Genomic DNA, 15,139 nt, shown 5'->3' with positions numbered 1-15,139 from the left:
AGACAAAATAGTTAATTGTTAGTTGTAAAAAATGTCATCACATAACAGTTTTCAAGAAAAAAAACAATAGTCTACACATTGTAACACGCTGTCATTTTAAAATTTTAGAACTTAAATAGCTGGCAAAACATTCATTCAAGATACTACTCTCATTGTCCTTGTGTTTCTATACTATGTATCCATCTATACAATATTTTCTCCTTCTGCTTTCATCTTAGAACAGCTGTTACCCTACATTTCTGTGGATGTGAGCAATTTTCACTTTATAGATAATCTCACTGAATCAGTTTGAATAGTTTAAAAACACTACAACAGTATCATTCACATTCATTACACATTTTTTTCCCTGTGCTGCTAGGCAGTTAGTCTTCTCATTCTTGTTTTGCATGGCAAATGATTTGCTATCAAGTTTATGAATAGTTTAAATGCTAAGAGAAAGATCTCCGCCCTGTAAAAAACTTGATCTTTTGTTGCTTAGCTAGCTCCTCGATAATTCCATACTCATGACTTCCAGGATGTATTCCGGTTTTAAACTTTGTGTCTTTGAGTTTTTCCCAGTAATGATTCCAGCTTCCATTTTTGTCTGCTCCATAACCGAACACATGGACCTGTTGGATAAGAAAAATAACAACAAAAACATCTATTAACTAACAGAATTACATAATGTATGTACATAATGAAACACTGCCTTTGCAACAAGTGCCACAACTTTCAAGATGTTAATTTTGTAATCACACTACATGAGCAGTACTGGCAGCTGGACTACTGAGTGGGCCACAGCATTCAAACTGAACTGTCTATCAAGCCAGTCGGGCCACGAGTCTGCGATAGCCAATGCAGGTCTGGTTAAACATTCTTGTCTGTCTTGGACTATGGTGATATTTTATACATGTATTCAACCTCCCAGTGTCTTCATGCTTTGGACACTGTGTTTCATGGAGCCTTGAGATTCATCACAAACTTAAAATCTCTCAATCATCACTGTTTGCTGTATTCTCGGGTCGGGTGGTTCTCCCTCTCCATTCGGCGTTGGATGCACTGGCATCTTTTTATTTATAAGGCAGTGTTAGGACTTCTTCCTCCTTATCTGAACACTTACATCCTCCCGAGGCCTGCAGGAACATATCACCTGCACTCACAGTATCTGTTTTTATTGACTGTCCCTAAAGCCCGCACTGACTTTGGCAAAAGGCTTTTAATTTTGCAGCACCTTCTGCATGGAATCAGCTTCAGAATGAACAATGTACAGTTGAAGGAGTTGGTCTCACTTTATCCTTTTAAAGGCTTTTTAAAGGACCTTGCAGAAAGGCAGTCTGTCTGTCACTGTTTTTAAATTGATTTAGGACCCAGGTTTTTTATGATGACATTGTTTGAATATGATGAGTGAAATTATGTCTATGTATTTACCTGTAAGTGTCTCTGTATCTATTTGTAACCGCGCTGCTGCCACTTGCCAGGACACTCTTGTAAAAGAGATTTTTAATCTCAAGGAGAGTTTTTTTATCCTGGTTAAATAAAAGTTTCAATGAATGAATTTAACTCTAATGCTGGGCCTCAATAGGAATGTTCACCCAAATGTTGGCCAATATCACCATGTCTATTACAGTTTTTCACAATTGCTGAGACACATTTCTTTAAACCTTCATCCATTTTCTCATAAACTTAAACACAAAACCTAATCTTTACACTACATTCAGAAAACGCCTGAATCAAAAATCAAAATCAAGTAATGCTTTCAAAACATAAACACAGCCAGTCAATAGGTAAAACACTACAGAGCATTCTTTAAACGCTACATCAAAACTTAACACAGCGTCCAGGGCATGTAGTTACAGAAAAACTGTTCTTGCGTAGAGGAAACACATTTTCCAATTCAAAAAGTATAATAATCACAACTTAGTACAATAAATATATAGTATACAGTAAATACTGCAAGTACAGTATTGAATATCTGTATATTCAAACACAGTAAGCCCAAAGAACAAAGAAACCTATAAATGAAAAGCACGTTACCCTCAAAAATGTTGCAAACTGCAAAATTAAAGTCCATATAGTAAGAGGCTTCATCCACATCACATACAAGCAAAGAAAACCCCGGGAAGTGCTGGATGCAGCCTTACTGTACTCACTCTACCCTCTACTGGACTCTATGGGTACTACCTTCTCCAATCACACGCATGCACTTGCCCACTGATATTTTATCGTGCACGTAGCTGACCAATAGGACGTCGCTACTGATATGTGCGTGACGTATAACAGTGTCACCGTGAGCGCGTCGTCAGTGGAGCAGTCAATATCAACAGCTGCAGTGAAGCCGAGTCAGGACAGGGCATCCTCCTCTCCAGTGCAGCGAGCTGCTGCTGGGAGAATGAGCCGCTGTTCACTGTAATAAAGTGATACGGGCCGCACTGCTGGAAGAGACGTGTTGTCTGGTTGCGTCTCTACAGCTATATTTGACCTAGATTGGCGTTAGCTCGACTCGTGCTGTCGCAGATAGTCAGCTGAACGCTGCGCTGGTTCTGTTGAGCATATGTTGGCAATGTGGTTGTGTGTTTTAGGAACACACACACTGTCAGTGAGCTAGCAGTGTTCCCGTGGACATCAGCCTTTGTCCCCCTTTAAAAAAAAAAAAAATAATAATAATAAGGCTTAGACTTTTTCCAAGGGCTGCAATCGAAAAAGCTGCGGTGTCCTGGAACGCACCATGGACCGTTTTCGAAAGGTTGAACCAGCCATACCGGCCGGAGTTGGAAAAAGGCTGACCGGGCCTTGAACTCACCACATCCTCGTGGAGGAAGTTAAACCAACCGAAGCAGCGAGCGATCTCTTTCGTCCCGCTATACCGAGAGAGACCTGACTTTGGCTGTCTCTCAACCGGCTATAGCGGACTAGCCTAGCTGCGCTGTGACCGCTCGGCGAAAGACATGTTGGCAGGGCAGCGTGTCTGTTTATGTAACACGCTTTCGCAGCCGGTAAGCTAGCAAAGCGTCCATGCGAGTCCTCGTGGGCGCGCTGGGAATGCACAGTTACAGTACACTGCTGCATTGCCCAGTTTCCACGGTAAGAACAGCTCGTTTCTCGGCTGTCACGTCGTGGAAGCGGACCATTATGGCCGCGTGGACTCTGCGGTCAGGCTAGCGAAGTGGACGCTGGGCCTCACCCACCCTCTCACTCGGTTCTGACCAGGGGAGGCCGTGGGGCGAACCGTTAGCTTTGCGTCGGTGAGCGTTCAACACGGCTAGCTCAATGGGATGGGGTTGGTGGTGGGGAATATAATGTGTTGCTAATAAACAGTTTAACATTCACAAGCATCACCACAGTGTACACACAAGCAGCACATGTTAGAACAGTGGCTTCCTGAACACAAGGCCGACGCGCTCACAGTGACACTGTCCCTTACTTATAGGTTGGTCAAAGGGTGACATTGCCACTATGCTGGCCAGGGACTGGACCACATATTAGTTTGATCACATCATTAGAAACAAGTGTGCAGAACTGTGAGTTGTGTGTAAAAGATGACAGCTGTGTTGTAGCTGTGTTTAACTTTTGCTGCGTGTATTTACCATTTTGCAAAAAGTGTCTTAACTACCTGAATTTGTTTAAGGTTTTGCCAAAAGAGTGGCTGATTCAACAAATGGATTTAGGCCACTGAGCACTGGGTTCAGAGAATGGGGTTTAGCATGTTAGAAATTGTGAAAAACTGTAATAACAATGAGTAACATCTGATTGTTAACACTTCTCAGAAAAAAGCTACATAAATACAAACTTTGGTAACTTGACTTTTTTCAGTTATTTGCATCCACTTGTTAATCATTAGTGTGTTACAGCAACACTAGTGACATTCACAAGGAAATAACAATTTCATAATTGACTCACCTCTTCACAAATATGGAGGGCAAGAATCAAAGCCATAAAGCCAGTGGATGGATAACTGCCCTTCTTTTGCAGCCACGTCTCATGAACATACCTCATGAAAGCTGGATTGATCACCATCACCTGTTATGAATCAGAATTAGCCTTTACACTTATTTCTAGGAGCCGCTGCCTTTGTAGCCAATACAATGTGTTGTTGAATGCTTTCAAAATAATACTCACCAAATCCTTGTTAGCTTTGATATTTGACTTAACTGGCACATATGACCTGTTGAAAATACCATGAAGTATCAAACTTAACATCAAAGGAAACTGCTTTGTATATATTTATCAGTAAAATGATATACTAGGCACTCCAAAAGAAAACTACAGCAGAGATGATTCTTAACATTATTATATGTTCCATTTCTGAACTTTTCAAACTGTTTAAACAATGAAATTGCTAGCAGGTAAGTGGATGAGCCCCATTCATTCTCACAGGTTTTAGGCGCCTCCTCTCCTGCTCCTACTTGCTCTCATGTTTGCTAGTTCCTAAGAGCTCAAACTGGCAGGGAAGCCTGTCCTTAACACACCCTGGATGGAAGATTAGCTGTTTCTCATATCTCAGTGTCTGCGCTGCTGTCCTGTAGAGCTGTATATTGTGTTTAGGCTACATCCTAGATGGTATGTTGCAGGTTAATGGTGCTGGGATGTGTTACTTTCCTTCTACTGGACCTGTATTGAGCATGGGGAATTAAGCCAACTACACTGTTTGTCTGACACAGGACATGAAGTCCAGTCTCTTGCATGACAGTCAGTCATTACTTTTTGCCTTCCCTACACAAAGGGAAAACTACCTCTTGTACTGGCACTGACTGTTTGTATTGGATGTAAATTGTGTGCTGCAGGATTAATTACAGCATGAATGTTAATTCCTAAGTGACAGGCACAAGTTGTGGTGAATTCCTTACTGGTGATAATTATAATCCTCATCATTGTGAGCTACGTACTAAAGTCGAGTGGCCATCTCTCACGGTAAGGTGTGATTGGCACTAGGTTTTATTTATTTATAAGGCTCTTACTGAGTCTTTACTCCCTTACATTATTCCATTGCTGTCTCTTAATGTGGGCCCTTCTCGAACACACTCAAATGATTTGATCACATTGCAGCTGCTGGCTGTTTTCATTGAGTTTGGTAAATCCTACAACAACATGCAGAGCATTCTAAAGCTTACTTTTTTTAAGGTTAGTTGATTAATTTGCACTCAATTTTAATAGCTTTATTTATTCTTAAGGTTTTATCATTTTACTTATTAGTTATTTTTTACATCTACTTTTTATTGCCACGTATCTAAGTTTATCATTTGTGTTTCATGTTGCCTAGGATCTTTGGCTATATTTCACATAACTGACTCAGCCCTTTCTCACTTGACAGCCAAATAATATTGTCATTGTGGTAAAAGGGCAAATTTGAAACATACAATAATAAAAACTTTAAAATGTCTTGGATAATTTCTCATTTTCATGCTTATACAATATATTTAGTTTGTATTTATTGATATAATTATTTATGTTGTCATATTTATGTATTTAATATTGAACTCATTATGTCTACACACTGGGAGTGGGGAGAAAGAAATTTAAAGATCTGACTCACCTTCCAGTAAATCCAGTAGAGAAGGCCTTGATGAGCCACTCGAGATCTTGTATCTTGAATGGAAACAGCACAAGATGAGTGTTGTTATCCAAGTCCACGGCACTCTCTGGATACATGACACGATGAGTTGTTCTGGTCCCGACATCTGCTTCAAAGCCTTTGGTAGGACCATGGTTTATTCTAAATAGAACAATGGGATGTTATCTTATATGCCACTATCATTGACAAAAATACACTGCATTGGGGGACTGCTTGAATTTTATCATTGAGGAAAAATGTGGGGGTGGTGATTGAGCAGTGGATAAGATGCATACCTTTGCTGTGACACCACCAGTGTGTCCCTGAGCAAGCCACTTAACCCCTAGTTGCTACAGAGGCATGCGACCTCTGACATAAATAGCAATTGTAAGTCGCTTTGGATAAAAGAACTAACTAAACTAAACTATAAAGAAATAAAAAAATAAACTATACTATAACTAAATTAATAAATGTAAATGTAAATGAAAGAAAAATGAACCAAGTGCCAAAACCTGCAGTTCCTCAAATGGACACTTGAGGCCGGCTGTAGCCTGGTTTTGGTATCTAATTTCCCAGTTCATGACAACTGTGAGAGAGTGAATTTTTATATAACTCACCTGTTTAAATCATATTAAGGCTTACAGTTATAACAAAGATCCAAATCAACCTTCTAGCTACTGCCCACTCTCTCTTATTAATACTGACCTAAAAATTATTACAAAATCCCTAGTAACAACAATAGAGACAGTTACACCAAAACTAATCCACCCAGATCAGACAGGCTTCATCAAAAGCAGGAACGCTTCAGATAACCTCTGTAGACTCTTTAACTTAATCAATATATAACAGCAAAGACAAGACAAAACCTTAATTGTATCATTAGATGCCAAAAAAGCTATTGACAAAGTAAACTGGACTTTTCTATTTAGCACCCTGCGCAAGTTTGGTTCTGGAGTCAATCATCCATTGGATAAGAACACTGTACACGTCACCTAGAGCTTCAGTAATCACAAACCAGATCACCTCACCTAGTTTCACACTTCATCAGGGAACCAGACAAGGATCCACTCTCACCATCCCTATTTGCTATTTTTATCGAACCACTCGCAACAGCAATACGACAAAATAAAATTGATGGAATCCAGGACGCAAGCTCACAACATATGACAAATGAGTCTTTATGCAGATGATTTATTACTGTATCTAAAAAATCCATCTGTGTCACTACAGGAAACCTTTCACATCATTAATAACTTCTCAATAATCTCAGACTACATAATAAACTGGAATAAATCAACTATACTAGTGCTATCTTTAGATGCGTGGGATTCTGCAGCTCAAGACTTCTCCTTTCCTCTTCAAGCTGGCAACATAAAATATTTAGGCATTAATATTTCTAATAAGATGTCAGATCTCTTTCACCTCAACTACACCCTTCTGATAAAAAAAATAGATGACTTTAAACGATGGACCAAACGTCCATTCACTCTCACATTTTTACTAATTACTGTAAGAATAACACAATCTCATCAACTCTCACAGCCTTGTAGAAAACTAGTAAAATTACCAAATCGTTGATAACATCTTTTGGCACGATCCGGATTTCAAACTGCATAACACCCCAGTGTATTTTCCATCATGGCAGCCCAAATTAAGTAAATATCAAAAATCACAGATAGAAAAATATTATCTCCAGACTCTAAACTCATATAGATACATTAGATACAGATACTTCTGTAACAGTCCCAATTTCAAAATGGGATAACAATTTAGCAGTCTCTCTCAACCCTGACGTCTGGCCACAAATCTGCAATAATATCTTCTCTATGACCACAACACATCACAAACTTGCTACTCATACAAAACTATCCACAGAATACACCTCACTCAATACAAAATATTTAAAATGGGACTGGTCAATACCGATATCTGTCCTCAATGCACTTTACGTAAAACAGATAATTATCTCCACGCCACTTGGACCTGCCAACCAGTTTACTCTCTTTGGAGAGTAGTGTTGTGTCGTTCAAAGAATGTGTCGTTCATCTGACCTAATCTTGTATGTGACTCAGGAGGAACGCGTTGTCTCAGTGAGTAATTTGTTCATTTTCACGCATGCGTGAATAGTTTTGGACTCTTACGTTCACTCGTTATACCGCAGCTGCATGGTCTCTATCAGCACAGGAAACAATTGATTAGTTCACGACTCTCAACTGTGGGTCTCTGGGTTTGAGTCGTTAATTTTTCATGTGACATCTCGGCTACTGTGGAGCAGGAATGAACTAATCGTTCAGCGCTCACATGGGTCCTCCTCGGAGTCTGTCTTCACTCAGCAGGCTGACTTACTGCCAGCACCGGCAAATGAGAGGCAAGTCTTTTGTCAGGTAACAGTCACTGGACTGACATATATCTAATATCGATTTTGATAATTTTCTGACATTTAATAAATCTATTAGCAGTGCTGTGTTATAGTTTTAACACAGCCGCACTGTAACGTAAGTCCTGCTAGTGTTTACAGCTAACAGCTGATGAGAGTTATTCTGGGTCCACTCCACTTCAGAGCCCTGACAGAGTTCTACCAGGAGCTGAATTACCACAGAGGGCATCTCCTTTAAAACATTAAAACACAGCCACATAGCAACCTTAATGTTTGCCCTGTGATGTGTGAACAGCTAACAGCTGATCCGGGTCAGCCAGAGAATGCAAGTAACTTTTACTTTTTATTTATCAACAGAGCCGTGCTGTTTTTTTTCACAGCTGACTGGTGAACAACCTGCAGCGTTTGAGATTATTATTAAATTTGTTAAATTTTAATAAGAGTGTGTTTTATTCATCTAGTGTGTCAAGCTTATTACTTCAATATATTCCCTGTAAATCTGATGTTAACATTTAGATGTTACTCATGGATAGGCGTTAGACTACTGTATGAATGAGCACTTTAGAGATCTAGTGATAGTAATTATAATTATATATATGGCTGGTCTGGTAGTACACTCAGGAATGATTGTGAAAATGGACGGATTTAGTCGAAGTTGTGGCTTAATCGAATATTGACAACATATTTCTGTGGTTTTTCCATGGTTTGAATTTGGTTGTGGCTCCATGAGGCTTTATAGAACCATGATAGAGAAAGATCAAGAGGTGAATTTGTGTATTATACTTTGTCAATTAGAGCAAGCCAGGCAGCCTTCTGTGTTTGAGAACTGCGCTGTTTTTTAAAAAATCGCCCACTACAGGGCTGCAGCGCTACAATAACAAGCCTAGTTAAAATGAACGAAATGACACAAAAAAAGATTAGTTCATTTTAATGAACGAGATTTGGTGATTCGAGTCTGTCAAAAGAGTGACTTTTCCCATTACTATTGGACAGCAGTAACTAGCTTTCGCAGATCTTGGGCTACAGAATCCCATTGTCCCCATCACTATGCCTACTGGGAGATAACTACGCAAATTATCCTACCAAATAAATATAAAAACCCACTACTTGTTTCTCTAGCTGTTACCTAGAAAGTAATCTTTCAAAACTGGCAATCCAAGAATTCTTGTCACATCACTCACTGGATTCATTTACTTATAGAATATATTTCGCTAGAAAAAATAATAGCATACAAAACAAGCAAGATATCAGCTTTTAATGAAACCTGGGATACAGGAAGAGACGTTTTGTTCAATTAAATTTTATTATTATTTTTAATATAATTATTATTCATATTTTTTTATGCTTCATTTAGTTATTGATTTTTTAAATTTATGCTCTTGTTCTTCTTTTTCTAGTTAATCCCTACTCTTTCCTTAAATTCAAAGCATATACTATATACTTCCCAACTCAGTTTCCCCCACACCACCTCCCATTTTCTACCTCTTGAACATACACACACACACACACACACACACACACACACACACACACATATTGCCTTTAAACATCTTTAATATCCAACATGCTGTTATGTCCAACTGTGCACGGTTGTTTCTCGTTTCTGTTTTTGTGTATTTTCACGAAATACTGTTGTGTCTGTTATGTATTTCAGCTGTTACGTGTTGCATTATCTAATAAAAAATAAAATAAAATAAATAAAAAGGCTTACAGTTATGCGCAATTAAGAGCTTTACAATCCTTAGCTTAAAGATTTACCTTATGATGACATCATGTAAATCTATGAGAGGTCCATATCGTGATTGCTTCAATTTACCAGAATTCCCCACCACAGCACAACTCCTGCAGAGGTCAGGGCTGGGTTTTATGACATCTGGACTGGATGGGAACATCTCAAACAGCCTGTCCACTGTTTTTTTATAGGTACTAAAGTTGCGGCTTTCAACCTGTAAGCGCTGGCACACAAACCAAACATACATTTCTGTTATACTACTTGTGAAATGTATTGCTTAAGTAGTTGTTTAACTAAAACAAATGTTGCATTTGTGATATAATTGTGTTTCACTTCCTGATCCTGATCTGATAACTGCAGGCTGAGAGACTGTTCCAGCAACTTACCTTCCACCAGTTGAAAGCATCCTCTGAGAGATTGTATTGCGCTGACAAAAATGGTTCAACAGATGTGTTGAAACGCGGAATAGACCACAGATCATCTTCTGATAAGCATTTGTCACAAGCACAGGGGTTTGTGTCCTGGAGCTGGTTGAGGTGTTCTGAAAACCCTCTTGAAACATTTCCTCTCAACACACAGATGCCAGTCACACACAGCAGGACAACGAACATCCTCACTTTTGCCTTCATCTTGGCTGTGTGAACCTTGTGATTCCAGTCTGTAGACAAAGAGTGTGGTGAAATATGTAAACTGTCATATTGTTTATTTTAGGCTATAACCAGCAACAGCAAATAAAGCAGATTGGTACATTATGTCACATCATTTTAATATCAGGCAAACACAGCTGCTAGTCATTATGAAATGAACATCACAGTATGTGTTATTTCTTTCATGAGGACTTGTTGAGGATTGAGAATAAATAAAAAACTTAATTGGTCATTAACTGTATTAAAAATTCTGATATGGTTATCAGTAATGATAATAATAATGTCTTATTTTTTTCCAATTGATTTCTATTTTCATTTATTTCATGAACCAAAATATACAAATAATTATGCTGTACATTAAATAAACAACAAAAGCTTCAGCAGTTCAAACGTACCTATTAAAGTTGATTTTATTTTTGTCTTACCTGATCAAACAATAATCCACTTCTGTTGCAGTTATACTGAGTAAACGTTGGGACATTTAGTAAACGTCAGACCTTAAGAGCATCTGAGGGTGAATATAAAGAACTAGTGGAATTGCCTACTTATGCTTTAATAGCCTTAAAGTCCCACAAAGAAGTCTTCTGAGAGAAGGACTGGAACATCTCTGACAAGGGGGTTTGTACAAAGGCGTCCAAAGAGGCATACAGGCATAAATGACGAGAAAGAACCATTTCAGATCCCTGTAGATCCGTGTCCAGATCTTTGTTTTAGAACAAAAACGTAAAAAATCTCGTTCTTGGGTTTAGTTTTGCGTGATGTTGGCGGTGCTCTGCTTCATGTGGTGGTGCTGCTCCCGTGTGTGAGGCAGTTTTGTGGCGGGCGAGTCTTTATAGGACCTGTATACCAGGAAATAAAAGTTCTTATTACACATTCTGCCCATTGCCCATTGGTATAAATAGAATGTGAATGAGTCCCTGTGGAATGACATGGAGACATCGAGGAAGAAGATGAAATATATTGCTTAACGCATCACAATAATAAAACCTGAATGGAAGCGTTGCAACATTCTGTAACTACTGGCTGCATTTTTCTATGTTGTATCATTAAACCCACAAGTACATAACTGGTGGCTACTGATCGTTCCAGATGTGTCTCAGTCTATGTCTAATTGCCATATTATTGTATAATATTTTCAACTTTCGCAAAAACTATCGTCTTGTAGTTATTGGTATTTTCCATAATCATGCGAGCAGTCGTGATCTGACTTTATGCTGCACACAACATGAGTCTGCGAACTGCGAAAGTTAAGGGAGTTGGTTACCTGGCTGACCAGGTAGAGGTGTGCAATCTGTCGCCTGCAGATCTTTATCTATCAGCTCACTCTGTCTGCTCCTGACTGTTGCATTACTCACTGCAATATTTCAAACTGGTCCGCTGTCAGAAAACTGTTGAACTGAAAATGACGGTTGTCTTGTTGTGTAGCTGCATTTTTGATGAATGAGGGCAGTCAGCGCTGATCTCACTTACCAAACAGATTGCATTTCCTGTGATTACTTCAAAATTAAAGTCAACTTATGTTTCACCAGTTGAATGCTTTTAATGTGAAGCAGTGGCAGGAAATGTTAAGTTTACATTTGCAGTAACTTAATAAAGCTTTTTTCACAGTTTGCACTGCATGATAAAGCTGATGTTCTCTTGCACTTGAAGGTAAAGTGGTCACAAGTTTATTTTTTATACAGCAGCGTGTGTTATTTAAAATGTAGCGAGATACAATACTTAAAAAAAAACCACACACATAAGGAAAAGTAAAATTACAGATTTGAACAACAACTTTAAAAAGTATAAGTAGCTACACAGAGAGCTAATTTGTTACTTTCCACCTCTGGTATTATACAATAGCTTTAGGATTGGGACATGCCTTGACATTGTATTGCCATTTGCACTTTCCCAGCAGTTTCTGCTAGAAAGAGACACCAAACATGCAGAGAGGCATAGCAAAACAGAAAAAAATGGAATACAGTTTCACATGTCAATATATTACTGTATTTTTTGAGAAATATTACACTTCACTTAAAATTAGACATTTTCACAAACACAGCAGGGCAAAGCAGGTGGATGATAGGGTATCCTGTAAGCAGGGCTTCAGCAATGCAACAGGAAGTGTTGGTGTGCTTGCAGCATGACTCAGTATACTTGCAGAACTGTTTTTTTTAGTTTACTGGCACATCAGTGGCAGAACAGAACAATGTAGGCACATACACAAAAAAAAAATTAAACAGAGTTTTAGATGTCAGTAAATTACATCCCTGTATTGTATGAGGGAAATTCCCCTTCACATAGTCACTTATTCCACTGTTTTGCAAGGCAAAAGAAGAATTGACTTTTGTGGTGTCTCAAGCTCTGTGAATTGAATGTTGCCCAACTTGAATTTAACTGTCTTGTAATTTAATAGATTTACAAGCTACTAAGCATATCTTTTCTGAGGTACCTGTACTTTACTTGATTTTTCTTTTCATGACACTTTCTTATTCTACTCCACTGTATCTCAAAAGGATATATTCAGTGTTGTGAAAGCTACTTGGAAAATGTAGTGAGCTAAGTAAGTACCTTAGTTACATCTAAGCTACTTTCAATTTTTTAATATTTTATATTTAGATCATATATATATATACACACACACACACACACACTCTCCTAATTAGTGCCATATCATTGCAGCTAAACATATTTCCTCATGCAACAAATAGATTGTTGTTTGTATAAAGTTACTTAATTATCACATTGTTATCATTAATATTGTTTGTTATTTTAATAGGCTAATTGTTCCTTTGAAAAAGCGAGGCATATTTTTAACGTAACATAGGTCTATTTTGTGTTTTAATCGTCTTTCTTTAGTTTTTATAATGTCATTTCATTATTTATTAATTATATCTTTTTCATTGTTTATATGTGAACTTGTGCTCTGGCAACATTGCAACCTAAACAACCTAAACATTCCTGGCAATGGGCGAGAGGGCGAGAGAGAGAGACTTTGACTTTTGACTTCTTTTATTTACGTCACATTAGAAAACAGACTCCATTTCCATCATCATAATAAATCCTCCACCAGGATTATTAGGCACACACACACACACACACACACACACACACACACACACACACACACACACACACACACACACACACACACTAATAAGTTAAACGGTAAGAACCAGTGAACCATCTTCCTCTAGGGAACATAAAATATGTCTGATCCCCCACAAAGCCCTTAAAGGCTCCCGATTACTAGTCATTACTAGAAAGCGTGCTCTACTCTCAGACGAGCTGCAACCAGACCATTCAGGCTCCGCACCACATCTGTCCAGCCCTGACCCAACATCTGACTCTTCCTGGTCTTCCAAATTGCTAGCTTAGCTGTCCCAAATAACAAATTGATTAGAACCAAAGTCAGTTTTTTTCTTTTTTGGTCCAAAGACAAACAGAGAAATCTTCTCCCAAAGCTTCCACCCGTTCCTTCAGGACTCTAAAAAGACCAACTAGCCGAGGACAACCCACCACTAAGTGCTCTAATGTTTCCCTCTGAGTGCAAAATGGACAGCCCTCCCCAGTGCCTGGATCCAGGTGAGCTCTGTGTCTGTTCGTAGCTAATGCTCCATGTATCATCCTCCACTGAAGGTCCGCCATCCTTTTCAACAGGACCTTCCACCGGTCTTTAGGGGTAACGTCTGAAGCAAACACCTCACACCATCTCGCTCCGGAGAGCGAAGGTTCAGCACCTTCACACAACTGAAGTACAGCTGCTTCTTCCCACAGGAGCTGAAACTACCCAGCACCGGTGTTTTCATGGAGAGAAAAAGTCCACTCTCCTCTCGCCACTCCTCTGCAGCAGGAAAGACGCTCAGAGAGGGAAAAATGTACATACCGTCATCCTTCCATTGGCCAGCACGTTTCCTAGCAAAGCCTCTCAGTTTCTTAGAAAGGGACTGCCAGACTTCCTCCACAACCCTATTCAGCACTCTGGATTGGAATGTGGCGTTTCTAAGGAAGTTATTATTAACAGCGGTTCCTCATAGATCCACATTCCTGGCCTAGGGTCAGGAGTTCGTGTGACCATCAGTGTCTGCCAGGCATTAATCACCGAGCTGTAGAAAGGTGTGAGTCCAGTCAGGTCAAGTTCAGATGGTCTCAGCAGAAATAACTGCTTATCCAGCCCAAGCCAGCGAGCGTTCCTGAGAAGCAGGAGCTAACCGGCAGCAACTGCAGCCATACAGCAGCCTCTGTGCCGTCTGCAGTCTGAAGGCCGCGGTTCTGGACAGAATGCCTACAAGTCCTTGTCCTCCCTCTGCCACAGGGAGATACAAGACCGACGCCTTCAGCCAGTGTTGACCGGAGTGTTGACAGAAATTTACCAGGAGCCGCTGCACCTCCTTCAGTAGGCCTGCCGGTGGCACCAACACGATGATCTTGTGCCACAGAGATGATGCGACCAGATTATCCCCTATATGACAGCTGAGGTACTGTAGCAACCATTTCCATTTAGACAACCTGGCTTCTACCTTTTCCAGCACTACCTCCCAGTTCTGCCTCTGAAAGTCCTCACTCCCTAAAAAAAACTCCTAGGCTTTTTAGACCCCTTTTTCCCCACCTAAGGTTCCCAGGAAGACCAGGAGTGCTCCCCACGCACCACTCCCTCACTAAACAAGCTTCACTTTTTCCCCAGTTCACCTTGGCAGAGGAAGCTTTTCCATAAAAGGCCAGGCTTTCTTCTAACTCTTGAATGTCTCCCTGATTGCAAATAAATACATTTACATCATCAGCATATGCTGATACAACAACAGGGGGCATCTCCAGTTCTTTAAAAGGGCTAGGCAGAAGAGAAAGAACTGCACGCCTACAGGATGCTGGAAGTGTCT

At 39.6% G+C, this 15,139-nt stretch overlaps 1 protein-coding gene across 1 annotated transcript in view; it reads right to left on the bottom strand.

Annotated features, from left to right (window-relative positions):
* Nucleotides 1-50: 50 nt before the first annotated feature.
* The window catches only part of LOC123976038 (CMP-N-acetylneuraminate-beta-galactosamide-alpha-2,3-sialyltransferase 1-like), a 15,518-nt gene continuing 429 nt past the window's right edge, over nucleotides 51-15,139 (bottom strand). The window contains exons 2-8 of the mRNA XM_046057843.1: nucleotides 13,972-14,106; nucleotides 10,023-10,294; nucleotides 9,663-9,859; nucleotides 5,510-5,689; nucleotides 4,096-4,141; nucleotides 3,877-3,996; nucleotides 51-608 (exon numbers count right to left, since the gene is read on the bottom strand). Coding sequence (XP_045913799.1) covers nucleotides 429-608; nucleotides 3,877-3,996; nucleotides 4,096-4,141; nucleotides 5,510-5,689; nucleotides 9,663-9,859; nucleotides 10,023-10,294; nucleotides 13,972-14,106 — 1,130 coding nt within the window. The 3' untranslated portion in view covers nucleotides 51-428. The remainder of the gene's footprint in view (nucleotides 609-3,876; nucleotides 3,997-4,095; nucleotides 4,142-5,509; nucleotides 5,690-9,662; nucleotides 9,860-10,022; nucleotides 10,295-13,971; nucleotides 14,107-15,139) is intronic.

This window comes from Micropterus dolomieu, linkage group LG09 (genome assembly GCF_021292245.1).
Source record: "Micropterus dolomieu isolate WLL.071019.BEF.003 ecotype Adirondacks linkage group LG09, ASM2129224v1, whole genome shotgun sequence".
Lineage (NCBI taxonomy): Eukaryota > Metazoa > Chordata > Actinopteri > Centrarchiformes > Centrarchidae > Micropterus > Micropterus dolomieu.
The sequence above is the reverse complement of the archived record's forward strand: the minus strand, read 5'-3'. Positions and strand labels throughout refer to the sequence as shown.